The sequence below is a fragment of the Centroberyx gerrardi genome, chromosome 2 (assembly GCF_048128805.1).
Source record: "Centroberyx gerrardi isolate f3 chromosome 2, fCenGer3.hap1.cur.20231027, whole genome shotgun sequence".
NCBI classification, from domain to species: Eukaryota; Metazoa; Chordata; class Actinopteri; order Beryciformes; family Berycidae; genus Centroberyx; species Centroberyx gerrardi.
In genome coordinates this window covers 22,603,946-22,624,827 of record NC_135998.1, presented here as the reverse complement: position 1 = coordinate 22,624,827, position 20,882 = coordinate 22,603,946, and the positions used below count along the sequence as shown (strand labels likewise).

At 42.8% G+C, this 20,882-nt stretch overlaps 1 protein-coding gene across 1 annotated transcript in view; it reads left to right on the top strand.

The window, feature by feature from the left end:
* ntng2b (netrin g2b) overlaps positions 1 to 20,882 on the top strand; it is a 50,382-nt gene that overhangs the window by 9,470 nt on the left and 20,030 nt on the right. Inside the window, exons 2-3 of the mRNA XM_071899463.2 lie at positions 1,376 to 2,019; positions 19,454 to 19,626. Of these exons, the coding sequence (XP_071755564.1) occupies positions 1,376 to 2,019; positions 19,454 to 19,626 (817 nt within the window). The remainder of the gene's footprint in view (positions 1 to 1,375; positions 2,020 to 19,453; positions 19,627 to 20,882) is intronic.

Genomic DNA, 20,882 nt, shown 5'->3' with positions numbered 1-20,882 from the left:
ACAATGGGAAACACTCTTTTTGCTACAACCTCTGCAAATATCGCATAGGAAGTCATAGGGACATCTCTAGTCATGTGGGGTGAGAAGCACTGGGTTGGGATTGCAAAGTCCATAAGGAAAGTGAGAAGCAGCAGCCCGGGGGGAATAGGGATAAAATGGGGTTAGAATGGGAACTGTCCTGGCATCTTTGAAAGCTCTTAACAGGAGGGGGATGGGATCCCTGATCACTCGGAGAGTGAGTTGGAGCTGGAAACTCTGGAGCTAGGGTGGAGGGACCTGGAAACTCTGAAACTGGTCTGAGGGGAGGGACTTTTCTGGAAAATTTGGTGGAGGAATAAGACAACTCCGGATATAGGAATGTGTGAATTCTGAATGAGGAGAGGAGGAGGAATCTGACTTCTCTGAAGAAGAGGAGGACGGGAGCCGTGACAATTCTGGGAGGAGAGTGGAGGGAAATCCAGGCATTTCTTAGTGCAGGTGGAAAGGGGCCCTTATCTGTCTGTGAGGAGTGTGAAAATTGCTGTTGACTTCTCTTGGAGAGGTCTGTAGAGGGGTCATGGCTTGAAAGTCCTGGCATCGCTAGAAGAGGAGGATCAATTCTTCGGAGTTGGAAGTGGAGAAGCCCTCTGCTGTCTACGAGAAGACAGTGACGATGCATGATCCTCTTGACCTTCACACCTCCTATTGTTATGTTGTTTGGAAACTTTACTTTTAAGCTCTTTGTCCCTCAGTGTCTTGGCAAGGGGTTTAGAGCCCTCCTCATTCAGATGCACATCACCCTTCATGAGAAATAGGAATGTTCTTGTGGAGAGTGACAGACACAGTAGGGATAAGTGCATATCTTTTAAATCAGTATTGTTACCCATGATGACACGAAGAGGAACATCCAGAAGGAAGGAAACCAGAAGTAGAAATGGTGATTCTTGCTTCAGGATACTTTCAACTGCCTTAAGCATGACTGCCAATATTGCAACGGCCACAAGTCCATTCTAATAACACTTAGTCGTCACAACAATCATTTCCAACACAATTTAGTTTCCTAGTCACCACTAGAGACTTCACAGATCAAATCATGTAACTCCATCTCAAGGCATTTCAACATAGTCTGTGACTTGTTTAGTTAAATGCTTCATGAGTTTTCCTCACAAATGAACTGAAACAACTACAACAGTTAATTAAACTACATTAGATCAGTTGTTTTAATGAATATTTCTATTGTATTATCTACTCTCACAGAATATACATTCTCTAAAGATTAAAATCAGAAAGGTCTATTAAATAAATCCTTTGATGTCAAGTGTTGAGGCTATTATCATTGCTGTCATTTCCAAACCCCGACTGATCTCTCCTTGCTCTGTCTCCATCCCTCTTGTAGGAGAACCCCTACCTGTGCAGTGACGAGTGTGACGCCTCTAACCCAGACTTGGCTCACCCTCCCCAGCTGATGCAGGACCGTGAACGCAGCGGCCTAATCACCTATTGGCAGACAGTCACATGGAGCCGCTTCCCGGAGCCCCTGCTGGCCAACATCTCCATGGCGTGGAACAAGAGCCTGGAGCTCACAGATGACATCCAGATCACCTTTGAGTACGGCCGTCCTACCATCATGGTGCTGGACAAGTCCGTGGACCACGGACGCTCCTGGCAGCCCTACCAGTTCTACGCTGACGACTGCCTGGACGCCTTCAACATGTCACCCAAGCGTGTCCGTGACCTTTCACCCGCCAACATCACGCGGGTCATCTGCACGGAGCAGTACTCACGCTGGGTAGGCTCCAAGAACGACAAGAACGTGAAGTTCGAGGTGCGGGCACGCTTCGCCGTGTTCGCCGGGCCTCGGCTACAGAACATGGACAGCCTGTACACTCGCATGGAAAGCATGAAGGGATTGAGGGACTTCTTCACCTTCACCAACCTTAGGCTGAGGCTACTCAGGCCTGCCCTCGGAGGCACCTATGTCCAGAGAGACAACCTGCTCAAGTACTTCTATGCCATCTCCAACATCGAGGTACCAGCCAGGTGAGGGATGATGACTTGAGTTACATTTAGGGATGCACATTTTAAATCATTTTCTTGATCCACTTTCACTCATGTTAATGTAAAAAACAATATTCATTAGGCATAAAATGGCATATTGCCAAGCGACCTAAAAAAAAAACTACAATTTTTTTATTTCATTATCTAAACATTTGATTTACATCGACGGGCATGTTAGAGCAGAGTGGGGGCAATAATCTGAAACTGCAAAATGAGGATATGACAGCTCTGGTATTTAATTGATAATTAAGATTTGAAAAATATTGCTGCACTCTTGTGTCTCCCATGTCTTCCCTAACACCAAGCAACACTTTTCTCATTTGATTTTCAGTTTGATTTTCAGTGTCAGTCAGCAGCTCAGTGAAATATTCCTTCCTTTGGTGCACAAGTTAAACATAATACCTTTCCCCCAAAATAATGCCCATCCCGCAACAAAGATGGACAAAAATACTGCTAATTTGTTAAATTAAATAAGCATTATTGACTTGATACACACTGAAGAACACATCAGTTGTTGATTACTTGTGAACATCCCTAGATAAAATAATGTTGTGTGACAGAATAATGAAACGTTTCTTTTTTCTTATTAATTACATGGCTAGGTTGGGTTTTAATTTGTTGTAATGATGCTAGAGAGAGTGAATCAACAGCAAAATAATTTTCTTTTAAAGATATTTTTTTATCAGATCATACTTTGAATCTTAAAAGCTTACCTGCATACTGCTGAATATCACGTCTGTCTGTTCGCACACACGACAGATTAAGGGAAACTCTCTGGTGATGAACATGCCCTCTGTTCTGATGATTACTGTAGCAGTCATGCACACACACTCACACACTCGCCTAATCTGAGGGCATTTACAATGACCCTGTCTCTCTCAGCATGGATCCTAGTCTGCCTGTCATTGGCCTGTGAGGACAATGATTAACGACGCAAACAGACGGCCTCGGTGGTCTAACGTAAACCGCCATCCACATTCTGCAAGGGGAGCCGGGAACCCTTACATGGCAACTTTGTGACAGTGAAGGATGGTTAGGCCGTCACGCGCCTGCTTAGCATCAACAAGCCATCTCTCCTACCTTTCAGAATTATTATTCCAATCAATACGGCAGGCTGACATTTGAATGGTATTTAACATCCTTGTTGGGATGGCTTGGAATGGGAGGATGGAGCGATGAATGTGTGTGCGCGTGCATGTGTGTGTGTGTGTGTGTGTGTGTGTGTAGTGGGGGGGGGGGGTGAGTAGGAGAAAGTGAAAATGTGTGAGTGGTTGAGAGAGGTGTTGGTTGATGTGGTCGTCTGTCTGCGTGTGTGTGGGGTGGGGATATGGGGGTGTTTGATGAGGTCCTGAGTGGATGCTGACACAGCACACACACACATGCGCGCACACACTCGCACGCGCGCTCATACACACACACACAGCCCTCTGGCACTGAAGAAAGGGCCTGCAGGTATTGATCACAGGCACTTTTCAGGCTCAGCACGGAATCAGAGAGAGCGAGAGAGAGAGAGAGAGGGGGGGGAGAGACAGAGAGAGAGAGAGGGAGAGAGAGAGAGACAGACAGAGAGAGAGAGGGAGAGAGATCAACCCAATACCCTGGGGCTGAAACAGTCCATGGCCATGCCAGAACCTCCACCAAACCCAATAACTTTAATAATCAGCCAGCCCTGTTTTGAAATATTTGTACTTATTACTTCATTCAGTAGTCCACAAGTGCATCACATCTAAGAATTTATCATCCGACTCAAAATCCCAACTGTGCTACAGCGCTTGAAAGACCACCTTGCACTGTAAGCCCTCAAAAATTTCTCTTCATATTTATACTTTCAGAATATTTTATTTCTCTTAATTTCTTTCCACTGCCTTTCCCATCCAGAGGGCCGGGCTGATGGCTGGTGGCAGCTAGTGATAGTGTCAGTATGTGCTGGATCTGGTATCAGAGGACCCAAATATAGAACAGTGGAGATGACTGAGGCCAGTCCGTCTTCCGCCCTGGCCACCCACACCTCCCGTAACATAATCACTAATCAATAAGTTATTCTGGGCAGCCAGCAGGAGTATTAGGTGATAGTGGTGGGGGGTCCTCGACAGTACAGTACAATCAGGAGTGTCTGATGCTTACGGCTGGGAAATTGATTTTGGGGGGCCAGACGATTAGTCAATGTTCCCTGGACAAAAGGCTAAGCTATTTCATCTCATCTCATCTGGCCTTAGTAACATATTGGGATTTCCAATGCTTAAAATTTGAATAATGAATATTCCACTCCACTGGTGCTCCGGCGGGGATGGCGCAGTGAAATGGGTTTTATATGATCAAGACCGAGTGGCAGTGTACTGCAGGTCGCCACGGTAATGAGATACGCTGGTGTTATCGATGGGGAGAGGGTTGTAGTCACTTCCTGACCGTATTGTATATCCCCAGGCCTCCAGCCATGGCTCTCTGACTGAACCCGGTTAAAAGTAATGATTATTAGTTAACTGTTCTGAATGAGCTGAGTTGAGTCTGGACAGAGAGAGAAAAACAAGCCCTATTCCCATAACCAGGATAAGATGGAAACTCTTTGGCTGCGTCTGTTTGATCTGACGCTGCATTGTCAGAATGACTGGCTGTGCTCTAAAGAGCTGGCGCAGGTATGCGGGAAGCCAGGTACTCAGGGCTAAATAGTGCTGCTTTATCAATAAATACGTAACCTGATAGGCCATTAAGTGCAAACGCAGGCAAGCAAGGTTTGATGGGAGGGGGGTGGTAAATTTAGATTTGTGGACGTGCTGAAATCACTCAGCAAACTGGATCTCAAACAAGTTGGGAGAGGGCATATAGGGTAGAGGACAGCCAGAGGTGGAGCAGGGATTTAGAGGGGGGCAGAGAGAGGAGAAGTTCAAAACAGAGGGAGTGGAGGCAAGGTCAAATGGGATAGAGTCGATAGAATATTATTATACGATTCAGCATCACTCACTTTGTGTTGCAAAGTTCTCCCAAGGTTAACTGTAATGAGCTACAGTACAGCCTACAATATAAACTCTAGCCAAGGTGTTTTGTGGTCTGAAAGCCTTAGGCTTTATGCTCATTTTACAGGCTATAGTCTACCTTTAGATCTGGCTATTTCCATATCAGTGATGGGCCATGTGAAAGCCATCACCAGCCATCAAAGACAGAGTAGCAATGCCTCAACTCTCTATCATCATTTACATCAGTGAAATCATATTCACAGGGAAGCTTCACTCATAAGCGGAGCTCTCAGATTCCTCCTCATCCGTTGCTCCCCCATCTCTCCATCCCTCTACTCTGTCCCATCTGTCAGCAGCCCTCGCTGGACTGTGGTGTGGACTAGAGCAGGCTGTGGCTAGCCTGTAGTCTGCATTATGGATTAAGAGTGGGGTCATGGATTGGGCCTTTTTAATGAAATAAGCAGCAGGTCGTACAGTGGGTCTTTATAATGGAATAAAAGCAAAGCTGTAAGCCCAGGAAGAGCCACCTAAGTGGATTAGGGCCAAGACGGAGGGAAGGAGACAGAGCAGGATGAGGAGGAAGACGAAGTCTGCATCGTTTGTCTCTCCTTACTGGTAATCGCTACAGCATCAGATCCTTTACTGCCTTAGACTTCTGAATTTGATTTGATTGGCTGGTGGGAGAGAATGACATTTAAGAGAAGCCAAGTACCCAGTTTGACTGTCCCTTACTCTGTCAGTCAGCTGTGTGAAGAAAAAATCCCTGAAGTCGATTCTTCCACTGTGTGTGAAGTTGTGCTCATGTATAGTCATTTACATCATCTCATTTACACTGTTGTAGATTATGCACAACTTGTGCAATGACCAAATGTTTTGTAATTACAACATATTAACTGAAATAATTGAATGAAATGAACAGAGTATATTATTTTATTTTTTAAATTTTTTGATAACATACAAGTAATGTTAAGATTATAATATAGTTGCAAGTGGTGATGTGGGATTCAAGCCCCAATGGACAAATGTTCAAATTTTCCAAAATAATAATAATTTATACATGAACAAGTTCTATAGAGACAACTAAGAGTGTGTCACATTTATCACTAAAATGTATTAAACGTTAAGTATCTGATGTAGATCCCCCACTATTCCCTGTGGCAGAGCGTGAGAACTTGGGAGCTGTGATGTCTGATTTAGCGAACATCTTCCTACTGTCACATGTAGTCTAATAACAGCCTACACAGGATTTGTTTGCATCTCAAGGGAAATGCGTGTGCTACAATGAGAGAGAGACATGTTTAAATTATTACCATAAACAAACAATGGGCATAAACATCAGTCAAAATCAAAATTTAGGCTGCGTGGTAACACAAAACTCAGATGCAATTAAGGACCAAAACAATCTTGAATAATTATAAATATAAAAACATAAATGCAGCCAACTCACACTTGTCTGTACTGACATACAGAATTGTCGGGTTGGAGTGGAGAGAAAGAGAGCATGAGCTCTCTGACTGACCTTCTTTATAACTGTGTGTTTAGCAAAAAGAGCTGCAGCTCGGATTCACAAGGAGGAGCGCTTGGTTCGTATATTGTGGTGTGCCGGAGACTTTCTAGCAATATCTAGAATGAAAACCAGCAGGACTGAAGTGGGGAACCATTGAATTAGGCCCAACTAAATGTCATCTGTTATTTACATGTACAGTGGCTTTTATATGTATTTATATATATATATATATATATATATATATATATATATATATATATATATATATATATATATATATTTATATAGATATTAGCGCCACCACCTGGTCAATCAGGGATATATTTCTTGAGTGAGAAGTCACCACCACTATCACACTATAATTTTGCCAAATGCCATGTCTCTATCATGTATCATTTCATAGGAAATTGTGAAAATGAAAGAAAAACAACAGAAAAAATTAATCATGCCCACATGCACCAATTCCAACCAAAATCGATATTTTGACTAATACTTGTGCCTTGAGCATGTGTACCAAATTTAATGATATTTGATTGAACAGACAAGGAAATACACATTTTTTGCATTTTAAAATACTTTAGTAGACATTTCCTGTACCTGTTCTTAACATCTCAACATTTGTAAAGTTTAATAACCAATTTTGTGATACGCTAACTTCACTGGTAAATATCAGGCAAACCATATAAAAACACTGAGTGGTATTTTTGATCAGCTCATTCCATAGATGTTTCTGCAAAGCTTTGTCTCGATGGACAGATGGTGAAGGAAGATATGTCAAAAGTTTGTTTTACAAAAATGCGAGAATGATAGAAAATCCAATATGGCAGACATGAGTGGTCCCAGTCTGGCTGCATATGTGAACCAAGTTTGGTGTCAAGCGGACTCACAGTGTGGGAGCCTGTGTGTGTATGTGTAATGTGTGCATTTATTTAATTATAGCGCCAACATCTGGCCAATCAGGGTCATATTTCTTGAGTGACAAGCCACCATCATTATCTATCATTTTGCCATATGGCATTTCTCTATCACGTACCATTTCATGTGAAATTGCAAAAACGTGGGGAGAGAACTTAAAAAGATAATAATAATAATAAACCAGCACAAAAACAATAGGGGTTCAGTCCTATGGGCTTGAACCCCTCATTCTGTTTGATAGGCCCAGTCATGTCTAAAGGGCCCCAACTCTAATTATTTTCCAGTAGTGAAAATTAGAAGAGTAGGCCTGCCAGAAAACAAGTGATATAAATGCTAATGATATTTATGAGTGTTTTTACATGATCGTGTTTTTTCATGCCTGCCTGTCTCATTTATCTCCTGTGTGTCTGTGCATGTGTCTGTTTCTCTCACTGCTGCCCGGCCCCCTGCTGAGAGAGCTAATGTGCTGAGAGCTTTAAGCTCTCCATCTCCATCTCCTCACAGGCTGGAACAGACTTGCATAGAGAACTTCCCTGGTGTTATAAACATTTTGCAGAAAGTGGATATAGGATAATGATAGCAGTTTTTAACACTTCCTTGAGGCCTCTATATGTAGTTGTTCTTATTTCTCTATATGTGGTTTTATTATGACAGCAGGTGCAATACAAGTCCTTTGTGATTTTCCTTCAAATGGTAGTGAGGCTTTCGCATGAATTTGTGGTACAGTAATGTTAAGAATGTTTTCATGAAAATACAGTAGTTGTCAATATTTGATTAGGATATTTTTGCTTAATAAAATATGCACATTTTATTTTCTCTAAATTCTAGTCATGCATATTAATTATGCATGAGCTGTATCCCTATTTTGGCAAAAAGAGAACTTTCCAAAAGGCCACTTGTGAAAGATTTTTTAAGAACAAATATCTACAAAGATTAAAAAAAAATGTTTAGTAGTGTTTAGGAGTGGAGAAGGAATAGATCTGTCAAGCTATAGTTACGCATGTCAATGTGATTTTTGAGAACTGATTATAGAAATCAGATTTTATGAAATCAAATCACTGTACATGCAAGTGCTCAATATGCATCTCCCATCGTTTACCCCCTGTTTCATTACATCGCTCATATGTGCTGTGTGGCTTGTTTGGATGCAGACTATGCAGAATTTTGATCATGATAAAGTGACCAAAATATGTATAATAATATATTTTGGGGCATGTAGACCTGTCATTTAATACATCCTGGCATGAACAGATGATAAAAATCACACTGAAATACAGAGCGTTTTGACCTGCCTCAACAAGAACAGGCAGAGCTGGATCACAGTTATTATGATTAACTAAAACTTAAACCTAAGCCTGAAACTAGGCATCAAAAACATTTTGAACTAGACATTTAAAACTAGAAACTAAAATGTTTGCCTCCAAAGACAAGTGAAATAAAACAAACTCCTCTAGCAATGAATGGGCCTGTGTCAACTAAATATACTGTGGCCATCCAAAGGACATTTTCTACCAGCACATTCCTAGCACAAAACTAACTAAAACTAAATAAAGACTACTAATACTGATCATTTATGAAAAATAAATACTTAACTAACACTGACAAATGTAATTTTTAATATCAACTGAAACTAAATTCAAATGAAACTTAAACTAAAGTAAAACTAATGGAAATTGCAAAACTTTATTAACCCCAATCTGGAGTTTCTCCAGCAGTCAGACTGCCAGAGCTACAGAGAAACAGAGCAGTTAGACTCTGAATGATTTACAGTAGCTAGATGTGAATGCTACAGAGGTTTATTTATGTTTGACAGGGAGCGGAAGCATGACTGAGCATGACAGGGCAGATACTCAGGAATCTCTCTGGTCTCCAGGCTTGGCCATCTTCTCCTCCACTGGATAATCAGGGATAACAGATGCTTCTCCTCTGTTCCCTTTTTTGAGCCTCCAGTCTTTTTGTGTCTTGATTATCCACGTAGGGTGACTTTGACTTTGGAAACTGTCACACTGGTTTTGAATTATGCCAAAGTTTTCTTTTGTGTCCTTTGCAGAGTGAAGGTGAGAGGATGGGAGGTATAAGCCTGGATCAGGAGGAGAGAGAGAGAGAAAGAAAGAGAGAGGCAGATGATGGATTAACTTCTAGTTTCATGGGACTAGCTGGGGTGTGTGATTTTGTGATGAATGAGGTTAGGTGTGATGCTCTGTAAATATTACTCTACAGTTCACACAGCTACCACAGAGCAGAGTAGCACAGTCTCCCCCTCAGTCTCCATATGTACCGTCCTCAGTTGAAAAGCACTTCCAGTCATTGCCATTCTGTTTCATAAGAAAAACCCCTTTGCACTCGAATGCTGGCAGCTTTTCTCTCATGAATGAAATATACGATCAGCACTTGATGTGTGACGAGCAGAACATATGAGTCGCGGCTCAGAAAGGGGAATCTTAACCTTCATGACCACACCATCCTAGTCAGTGGCTACATGTGTCCCCGCCCACCCTGCTCAGGCTCCGCCCCTCAGTTATCTACCTCAGAGACAGCGCCGGCTCGGAAACAGATCACTTTTTAAATCATTCATGAGCGCTCACCGGAAAAGAAAGGCATGCAGAAAGCTGAGGGACCGCAATGAGGAATGTGTCATTGTTCCTCTCATACGCGATGATTTATGACACAATGGTTGTAACTGATTTGATAATCACTGTTTATTTCCCCTCAGAAGAGAAGAAAGTTAAAGTCAGCGATTTTTGCCTTTTATTCCCTCTCTTTTGTTTCACAGATGCACTTCTTTTTCCCTCCCCCCCCTCTTCAATAGATGTCTCTTTTTTCTCCTCCACCCTCCACACCCCCCCTCCTCTTCGTCCTCCCATAAATATCCTTTTAAATTCACAAATACAATAAAGAATTCTCCCAGTAGCGCCTGCACTGTGCCTTACCCAGCATCTGGTGAGGGGGGAATCTCTTGATACCGCAAGCGTGCTTTAAAGCTGAAAAGCATGCTGGGAATTGAAAGTGGGAGAACATGAGGTGGAGGGAGGGTGTCCTTGGAAAGACGGTTTGTTCTCAGTCAGCCACATTAATTAGCATAGCATTATTACAGACTTGGTGTGTTCGAAAACACACAGGCACCTTTACTGTGGGGCTGCCGCTGTCATCACTAGCATGTAGATGGGTCTGGATAAACAACTCATCAAGAGGAGACTGAATGCGAGAGCAGAGGCACAGGAAAGTAGGCTCAATGAGAAACTCATGGGCACATACTGCACACGGAGGAGATCCTGGTGTCTTCTCTGAACTATATTGTGATCAATCAGTTTTGAATGTCAGAGACTATCACTTTACACCAGCGGTCTCCAATCGTGTGCCACAGAGGGCCGAGAGTCTGCAGGTTTTCATTACAACCTAAAGTTACACCAGGTGATTTCACTGTTTTTGGTTGAAATGAAAACCTGCATGCTCTCTGCCCTCCATGGCACATGGTGTGAACCCCCTGCAAGTCCACTACAGTTAAAAATAAAAAAAGCGGAGTCCATCAGTATGTTGTTGAGACATGGTACATCTGCACAAACCAGAAATCATTTAATTAATTACAAAATAATGTTATACACTTGATACACAAGTATTATTGTGCAGTATTAGAGTATTATTGTGCATTATTTACACACAAATCAGATACAAATCTAATTTCTGATCCATTGCAACACCATTGAGTTCATTTATAAAGGAGATTATTAAGCAAAATATCATAATTACTGGATGAGCAAAGCACTTCCCGCCAGAGCTCAGAGCCATGGTAAACACTGTCCTTTCTATGTTTTTTTAATAAAGACCCCCAAGTTTTAGTCCTTGTACTAATTGTCTTGCTAACTGCACTGGTGTGTTTTGAAGCTCTCCTTTCCTCTTTCTCCTTCTCCTCTTCTGTGCCTCTCTTTTCACCTCCTCTCCTCTCCTCCTCTGGCCCGGGGCTGGGGTAGCTCTCTTCTTGCTATGACTAATGATGTTCTTTCAGTCTCAAGGTTTTAGCAGGATAATTATATTAACCCCTGTCCTCTGGCTGATCCCAGCTCAGCTCCTCTTCCCCAGGCGTCCTCCCCTCCACGGTCTCACCGGAATTATACACTAATACACACACATGGGTATACAGGCACGCACGTTATGGTCGTACACGAGCATGTGTGTGTGTGTGTGTGTGTGTATGTGTGTGTCAGCGCATGCATGCATGTTCAAACATGCGTGTGTACGTGACTTTGAGAGACTTTTCGTGAATGGGTTCATGACTTAGAGAGAGCAGAGATAAAGTAATGGCAGTGTGTATGTAATTGTGTTTGTGTGAGGAATTATGTGCGCGGGTGAAGGCCTGCGGGTTTGCGAATGTGTCGACTTGCAAATTTATAATACCATGTCTTCACACGTTAGAGGTTCAAAATTGCATCTCTAAAGTTCGCGGGGCGGGCATATTGTCTCAGAGGGAAGGCCCAAATATCTGCAGTGTATTCTGCAATCTCTCCACTCCTACACACACACACACACACACACACACACATACCCAACAAGCCCCAGCCCCACAGGCAGAAAGATCCCTACGAAGTTGATAATACCACCCTGGGGGGTGCGGGGACCCTGCGGGGGGCCGAACAACAGGAATGCCTCCCACCAAACCTCTGTCATACCACAGTTTCTGTCTCTTCATCATTTTTTTTTTATTCCTTTCATTCCTTTACTTCTCCCTTTTCTTCTTCTTTTGGTGCTATTCATATCTGGAGTAAAAGGAGGTGCCATAGTAGCCCCCCCCCCCAATTCAAGCCCAATTTCCCCTCTCCCCAGGTGTTATACTTTTCTGTAGTGTTCATTAAAACACATTCGGCAGCAGTAAGAACTCTGGAGGGAAGGCACACTGTAATATCCAGTGCAGTCTCACAGTGATCTGGAGACGATAAAGGCCGGATGCAATGAGTGGGCCGTTGAGAGTGGCTGGACTCTCATAGTGGAAGATGCCTTAAGATGCAGTGACACGCCTGCTTAAAGAAGAAGGGTGTCAGATATACTGTAATGGCATGAATATTACAATGCTGGCATGCAGGGGCTGAAATGACCTCCCGCCAAGCTTCAAATGCCAGTGAAATTTGTCTTTGGCAGAATTAATAAGGGTCACCCGTCACACTGGCCAATCACTTTTTGAGACAATAACATTTGAATGCCTTGGTCATATACAGCTTTTAGTCTTATCAAATTCATGAATTATCATGAATTACAAACTTGATCCATTGCTTAAGTGAGTGCACAGGTTTAACATTACCTCATAGCACCTGATTCTGTACACAAAATTGCACTGAGATAGGGTGACATATTACTATGAAAAATGTATATTAATTACCCCTGCCCTTTGGAAGGTCAGCAAAAAAGTTAATTTCAGACTCTGCTGGCCTGTGATACACCTTAACTGCTCCAATATATAACGCTCTCTCTCTCTCTCACACACACACATACGCAGTCTTTGCGTCGCCTGCGTGCATGAGAATAGTCCTCTGAGCTCTGGAGTGGGGAACAGGCTGTGCCCAAGCTCCATTATTTAGTTATTTGGTCCTGTGCATACATACTTTAGAGAGCAGGTAGCTCAAAATGGGCCCGGCTCTGCCTAGGCCGCTCTGCACAGCTCAACAAGCCCGGCCCAGAGAGTCGGCAGCAGGCTGCTCTCAGGGCCGAGCGCTAGCTAGGCATGCACGCAACAGCCATTTACTGTATCCTGTGTAAATAATTTACTCAGGCACGCTCAAGCACACACACATGCTCTCTCTCTCTTCCTCTCTCTCTCTCTCTCTCTCTCTATTTATCTGTCTATCTCTCTCTTTCAAAGACAACATTGACAGATTGTTCAAACGTCCATGTGCATAATCACAGACTGAAAGACACATTCTTCAACTCAGCACATACAGTGCTTATGTAATGTTTCATCCCACATACCGTACACACAGGGGAGGTCACTAAGGCCCGTATATAGTACTGAGACACACACAAACAGAAGCACACACTGGGCGTAGATTGCAAAGGCAATCAAGGTCATTCCAGTGTTTTGAATAATTTACGATGTCTTGTCGCTGGACACTTTGCTTCCTTTCCCTTCAAGGCCAAAAACGCTCAGTGACCCCTCGACACTGAAACTCTTTAGTGAGTGCATGTATTTGTGTGTGTTGTATTGAATAGAATGGGAGACTTACCCCAAACACGCAGTCCCTTAAGTCTGTCCCCCGCTCCCTTAGATGTTCCAGTAGAAAGTGTTTTCTCCCTTCGATGGCTTCTGCCAAAAGATTGCAAAAGTGGGAGAGAGAGAGTACGAACGAGAGAGAGAGAGAGAGAGAGAGAGAGAGAGAGCGTGAGAAAGAGAAATAGAGGGAGAGGGGGAGAGAGAATTGAGGCAGGGATCGTATCTAAAACATTTGTGGTCGTTTGCTGTCAACAACTCTCATTAGGGAACAATGACAGATAATGCACATGGGTGGAATGATTTGTTTAAAAATGTCACCAATATAGCGCAGCCCCATTATTAATTGAGCGAGTGAGAGAGGCGGATAGAGATGTGTGAAGGAACTATTGTGTTTATGAACAGGCCCACTATTCACCAGATCATTGGAGGGGAGGTCAGTTATAGATTACCTGTTTAGCCTAGAGGGAGAGAGAAGGAGCGCACATGCGAGAGAAAGAGAGAGAGAGAGAGAGAAAGGATGGATGGAGGGAGGGAGGAAAAAGGTGAAGTGAGGTGGAGAGAGAGAGAGAGAGAGCGAACATTTGAAGAGACTCATACACTCCCCGCTCCGGGAGGCTGCACTCGAGGAAAATCGATCCTCTCCCTTCAGAGAAAGAAATTTATGAAGCTGGAACATAAACGCAGTCATGTCCAATTAGCTGCTCTGAATTTACGAGGCGAAGGGGGGAGGAAGTGGGAGGGGACGCGGTGATAAAGACTTCAGGAGAAGCCAATAAGGCGTGCTGCTGATCAATGATCCGGCTTCACGCAGCTCCCGCTCCTTGCTGGGTCGCTTTGCGCTGCACGGGGTGTGATGCTGTGTCGTTTGGGGTGTAGTGTAGGGCTTGGCTTCCCTTGACCATACTGCACTGTTCACAGCTGGTTTGTAACACTTTTACAATCATATTTTAATTCATGAAAACACTTTTTGGAAGCATTCAGCCCGAGGATGGATATGGAAAAAATATTGACTCCAGGTGTGAAACTATTACTAACTATATGCACATGGTCCAATTTGATGAGACCTTGAGTCTGTGCCATGAATCAGCTCTGGGTTGGGAGTGAAGAGTTTCTCTCTCTCTGAAAAAAATCATTGATGCACATCACCCAATAGGCTCCGACTCTACTATTACTCCAGCAAGTTGTGTAGCTGGCTGTGTATTTGTGGTATCACTTCTGGGAGTGTTTGAAGCTGTGGCGTCAAGGGAAAGGAGTTGTTGCGAGTACGGAGCGGGTCTTCTCAGTGACGGCTGATCGAACAGAGAAAACAGGAGGGAGATCTCCTGCTGGGTCAGAGCCGCATCGATGCGGACTGTCATCGCAGGTTAGAGCGCGTCAATGCGGACCCTCCTCCTCCTCCTCCTCTCAGTCTTACCCCTGTAGTCAGAGAGGCAGGCAGATTGTCAGGGCTTGCCCCACTCCCCGCTGTACTGACTGGTAAAACCCCACATTATCTTTCCCCCATTTTCTCCCTCGCCCACACTCGCATCACTCTCCTCTCCACAACCCAATTCACCCAATGCACTCTTCAATGAGCACTGCTTTACTGGGCAGTAGCAAAAGAGCTAAAGGGGTAAAACTGTATATAGGGAGAAAAAGAGAAAGAGAGATAGAGGGTAAAATGGGGAACCAGATGGAGTAAAAGGTGGGAAAGACAGTTACAAGCAGTGGGAGATTCAGGAGTCACTTTTGATGAGGAGAAGATTGAGAAGGAATGCAATGGAAAGACTGAAATTTGGAGCAAAAGGAAAAAAATACAGTGGGAGGAGAGTGCAAAACAGAAAATAAGGGAGAGGGAGTGATAGTTGTGTCCCTGGAGAGGCGTAGAGGAATAGGCGTTGACTACAGTAAAGAGACAGATAAAGCCCCATTAACTGCTGCTTCCAGCTGCTTTCTCAGTCTTTGCCACCACATGACTCCCCCTTGATGTTTGTTTATCTTTCTTCTTATTTATTCCCCTAATTGCTGCATCTCTGCTGTCTAAAACAGGCATTCCTCCTATCATTAAATACACAGAGCCGACTCTACTTCATAGAGAGAGAGACAGACTGCATGAAGAGTGGACAAAGAGAGACACTCAGCCAGACAGCTACACAAGCTTGGACAGAGATACAGATAGACCGACGATTACTGTATCTGTATTACTGATAAAGTAATAGATAATTGGTTGCATGCACAAGCAAACACAGTGCAACTATTGCATGTAGATATGTAGGTAATACATGTGTGATATTACTCTCAAGTTAATGCATGTGTGATCTTGCATGTATACAGATTTAGTGTCAAGGAAATATACTGTAGCGTAATGTCATGAGAACAGACGGATAAACCAAAGTATTGACCCACGATCAGATCAGCTAATTAATACACCAGCTTGTGTTTGGGGCTTCTAATGGAGACTGGAATGCATTTGCATCCTTTATTCTCAGTGTTGCTAGACTCACTTCCTCGCCCCGCTTTCTCTTGCCCTTCTTTGTGTTTTTCTCTACCCGCCATCTCTCATTTCTTCTCTCCACTCCTCTCTCTCTAAGTAAATAGACAAGGTTGTGATGGATCCAGCTGTCCCGTCTTAACTTCCTTCAGCTAAGAGCTGCTACTCCCACTTTGATGACTTTGCAGTGAAGGCAGACATCTTGCACATTAACATATGATTGTGCCCATGTATTATTTGTGTGTGGAGGGACTAAAGAGAGGGAAAGGGAGAAATCCCAGTGCAAGCTGTCATCCAAAAGAGAGAGAGCGAGAGAGAAAGAGAACCAGCACTTGAAAAACTCTGAGTGTCACATCAGTCATGCGGAAGGAGTGCAAGGCTAGAAGTACTCTGGTCTTTCTGGGCTGTACTGTGTGGCAGGAGTCAGAAAAGCAGGTCAAGGGGATGGAGTGTCCACAAAGAGTTTTTGACCTGCAAAACTGTGTGGCTCTGCATATTACCTAATCTCTGGTTTAAATGAACAATTCAGCTGCTGCAGAGGCCTTGTTAATATTAGAAAATATATCCTTCCACAAAGTTAAGATGAATCCGTTGAGAATAAAAACTCTGCGTGTGTGTGGTAGAGAGACGGAGGAAGAGAAAGTAGTATAGCGGAAGCCAGTGGCATTTTGTCAAGTTAAATGTATGGATCCAGATGCACCTCCTCATACAGGCCTTAATGTCAGGGTATGTAAGTTTTCCTGATAACATACCTCTAATTGACTAGAGGGGGGCCATTTCCTCTGGCATGCTGCAGCCATTAAGCCTGCAAAACACAAACTGCACCGCGGTATACCTAGACAATCACTCTGGTCTTCAATATTGATTTTAAACTACAAGTTCTAGATTCTGCACTCAGCTCTGTTTCCACTTTATAGATGAGATTTATCGCCCAAGATGAAGGAGATGAGAAGCAGTGATATGTTCTCTGCTGTCAGTCACTCAACGCTGGCATTAGTCACAGTGCCTCCCTCTCTGCTTCTCTGATCTGTTGTCTGTCATTGCCTCTCAGACAAATGCACCACAATCACACAAAGCAGAAATGCACACACACACATAGGCACACACACACACACACACACACACACACCAACTCGCACCTGTCTCATTGCACACACATTCACTCTCTCTCACACACGTGCACTATTTCCTCCATGAAAAAGAGATGTTCAATTTCCCTCTTCGCTAAGTGGACAGCTCGTGTCCTTCAGCGAGCGTCCAGGAAACAAGGCCTTGTCGGTGGATGGATTCTCCCTGGCACGTCCTGTCAGCTTGCCCAGGTGATCAGAGAGAAGAGTAGGTAATTTATAGGACTGCGAACAACAATGCGATACAAGGCACAACTCATCGTGATTGACTTTCTTCATCTTCTGTGAGGCTTACTACAGTACATGTTTGTAAAGTTGCTGTTATCGTTATTCTGTATGTAAAGTATACTTCATGCTGTGAAACTGGTGTTGAGGTTTATAGGCCAACAGCAGAAACCCAAAACTAGTGAGAAAGCGCAGATGAGTGTGAGGAAGGAAGATTGAGGTAGTCATTTCGCCGGCATACAGGGCCATTCTTTGAATATTTGATGCAGACGGATAGCTGTTCACTCCAGTGGAACAAACTGGATTGGAGTCCAGTCGCTCATCTGGAAAAGGCTGTAATTTAAAGTCGTAGCTGCCGAGTGTCCCTAAGATCCTCATTTCCTTCTCATCAGAACTTCTACCTCTGGATCTGCCCACCTGGGCCCTGCCCACGGTTGATGTTGTGCATGCACACATACACACACACACACACACACACACACACACACACACACACACACACACACACACACACACACACACACACACACACACACACATATATTCACACCCAGTCATTGTAAATAAGAATTTTTCCTAATTGGCTTGCTTGGGTAGACACTAGTAAAATCAATAATCAATAATCCTGACCTACTGTAGTATATTTTACAGTTACACTAACTTATACTTTTGGAGTGTGTATCTAGTAATTTGATTAACTCAATTTACACCCTGTTGTATGTGTTTCTACTGTGCCCTCCAGAGTTATTGACCAAGGAAAAAGGCTGTAAAGCAACAATAATTACATGTTGTTTATAGTCTGTACTAAGGAAAATGCATTCCTCTAATAGTGAATTGATTTAATAATGATTAATACTACTAATTAACTAATTGCAAATTAATAAACAATGTTGAATAACTTAAATTTAAAAAATATGCCAAATTATATGCTTTGTTGTAAGGGTTAAATATATATATATGTAAATTTGTTCAAATCATATTTAAATTAAGTTCAAGATTAGATCCAGATTTTATCCAGATTATAAAACCTTTAACTTGCAGCAGATTCACAATTTTTAGATTCAGTTTTATTCTATTTACTGTTTTTCTCAGTTATGGTGTAGATTACATGTTTGATAATAGAATGGAAAGTCACTGGGTCAGAGGGACGAGTTGGCTGTAACTGTAATATCATACATCAAGATAGAAATGGTTGATTTTTGGGTCTTCTGGTAATTGTTCCATTGACTTCTGTGGGAAAAATGGATTTGAGAGCCTTACTGTAAAGTATCCATCTATGAAATTCTGAAAAGCCCACTGACATTGTTACTGTAAATACATGTGGCAGAGTAAAAATAGTAATTAAAGACTTTTAATTGACTAATAATTGACTAACTATTGTTAGTCAATTATTTTCAAGGGCATTGTATAACTTCTGTTTCTAAATGTGTTTCAACTCTCATTTCTGCTTGCCTGTGTCTAATTTTCCAGGTGCATGCACAGGTGCATACACACACACACACACACACACACACACACACACACACACACCCTTCTTACGGAAAGTTATTCTTAAGTTTTTATGATTTTTTTTATCCCCTTATTTCCAATAATAATTCACAGTATCTTCTCATCTTCTTTTAAGATATACTAACAAAATCTTTGTTTGAATGTGTTACATCTATTAATTGAGCTCACACTCAGGAGGTATGTGTTTTGTCTCAGGGTGTGACTTCCAATCACCAATACTTGCACTTGCCTGTTTTTTTAATTTACAAGTTGTGCACACGCTCATGCACACACACTCAGTCACACCTACAAGTCTCCAAAACTTCATATCAGCTACATTAACACAGCACTTATACCATGAGTGTGTGGAGAAGGTTATGGCTAAGATAGTGCTACAACCTTCCCCTGAGGCACTGAGCCACCATGACACACTCTCTCTCTCTATCTCACTCTCTCTCTCACTCACACATACACACACACTCATGAACCTCTTGTCTTAACTGTGTCTATCTATTCTCTCTTCTCTCCTCTTCCAAGGTGTAAGTGTAACCTCCATGCCTCCCAGTGCCTGCTGCTGGATGGGAACCTGCAGTGCCAGTGTGAACACAACACCACAGGCCAGGACTGCCAGCGCTGTAAGAAGGGCTTCAAAGCCAAGTCCTGGAAGGCTGGCTCCTACCTGCCAACACCCAATGGATCCCCCAACACCTGTATGTACCCAAGACATGTTTATCTGTCCTTACTGTGCCATCCACTCACCAAACTGTCTTGTATATTTAGATAAAATACTGCTGAGTCCCTGTATATACCTCGGCTAGGACGTCAGTCAGATTGCTATATTTTGTGTGGATAAGATTATCACTTTAACGTTACTTAGGAATTCAATAGAATGCATTCTAATAATGTTCAATATTAAATCTGCAAACTGCATACAGGCTCTGACTCTGTTAATGGTCACTATACAGTAGCAAGAATTATCTCTAGCCAATAGGAGCTCTTAGTATGATGAAGATGCTGTTTCTTTAATCATCAGTATGCCCTATTGTAATGACCCAAATTCCCTTCTGGGATCAATAAGATTTATTTAAATCGTAATCTTATTATTAAGGAGAGATGTATCACAACATTAAATTTAGTTTAGTTAGATAGTAAAAATAAACTGTACTGTACATGATGGACCATGCTGCTGCATTAAAGGTCGATGATGTAATGGGAAAATGTAGTTATTTAAAGTGATATCCTCTGCAACTGTAATATACCTGTGAATGCATAGGAAGTCCTTTATACTTGTCATGCTGAGGTCCTGAATGAAAAACGGGATCAAGCGAGTGATCTGATGAGTTGAAAAGAAAAGGAGATAAGAAAAAAGTGAGGGGAAGAGAGGAGATGATGGAAGGGCTGAGCTCTCCGAGTCGTCTTCACCTCAGAGCAGAGAGCAGATCAGAGCTGTGTAACGGAGTGGGAGTGCGTGGGGGGAAATCCTCTTGGAGAATGTAGCCAGCTAGCTAGCTATGATAAAATAATAATCTAGGGCAGCCCCTCCCTACTTCTCTTCTTTCAAACAAACACACATAGACACACTCACATGAGCAGACCCCCACACACACACGCACACACGCACACACACACTGCAGAGCAAAATGTTTCTTAGCTGAGGCCATGACTCTTCTGTCAGCGTTTCTATCATCCCATTGTTGCCAACCTAGATCTGAAGGTCCCAACACCCTCCGAGCCAGTCATCAAATCAGCCCTTTAATCTCCAAGCTCCCACTAGTGGAATTTAAAAATCATATTGTTTATAACTTGCTCATTGAAATGCGACACAAAATGGCCACAGCTCAAACAAAGGCTCAGGCTGATCCTATTATGCATGCCGAGCTACACTAACTATAAAGAAAATGTGTGAAAATACAGTATGCTAGCAAAGCAAAAAGTTGGATTCATGCGTAACAAACTGGTAGCACTG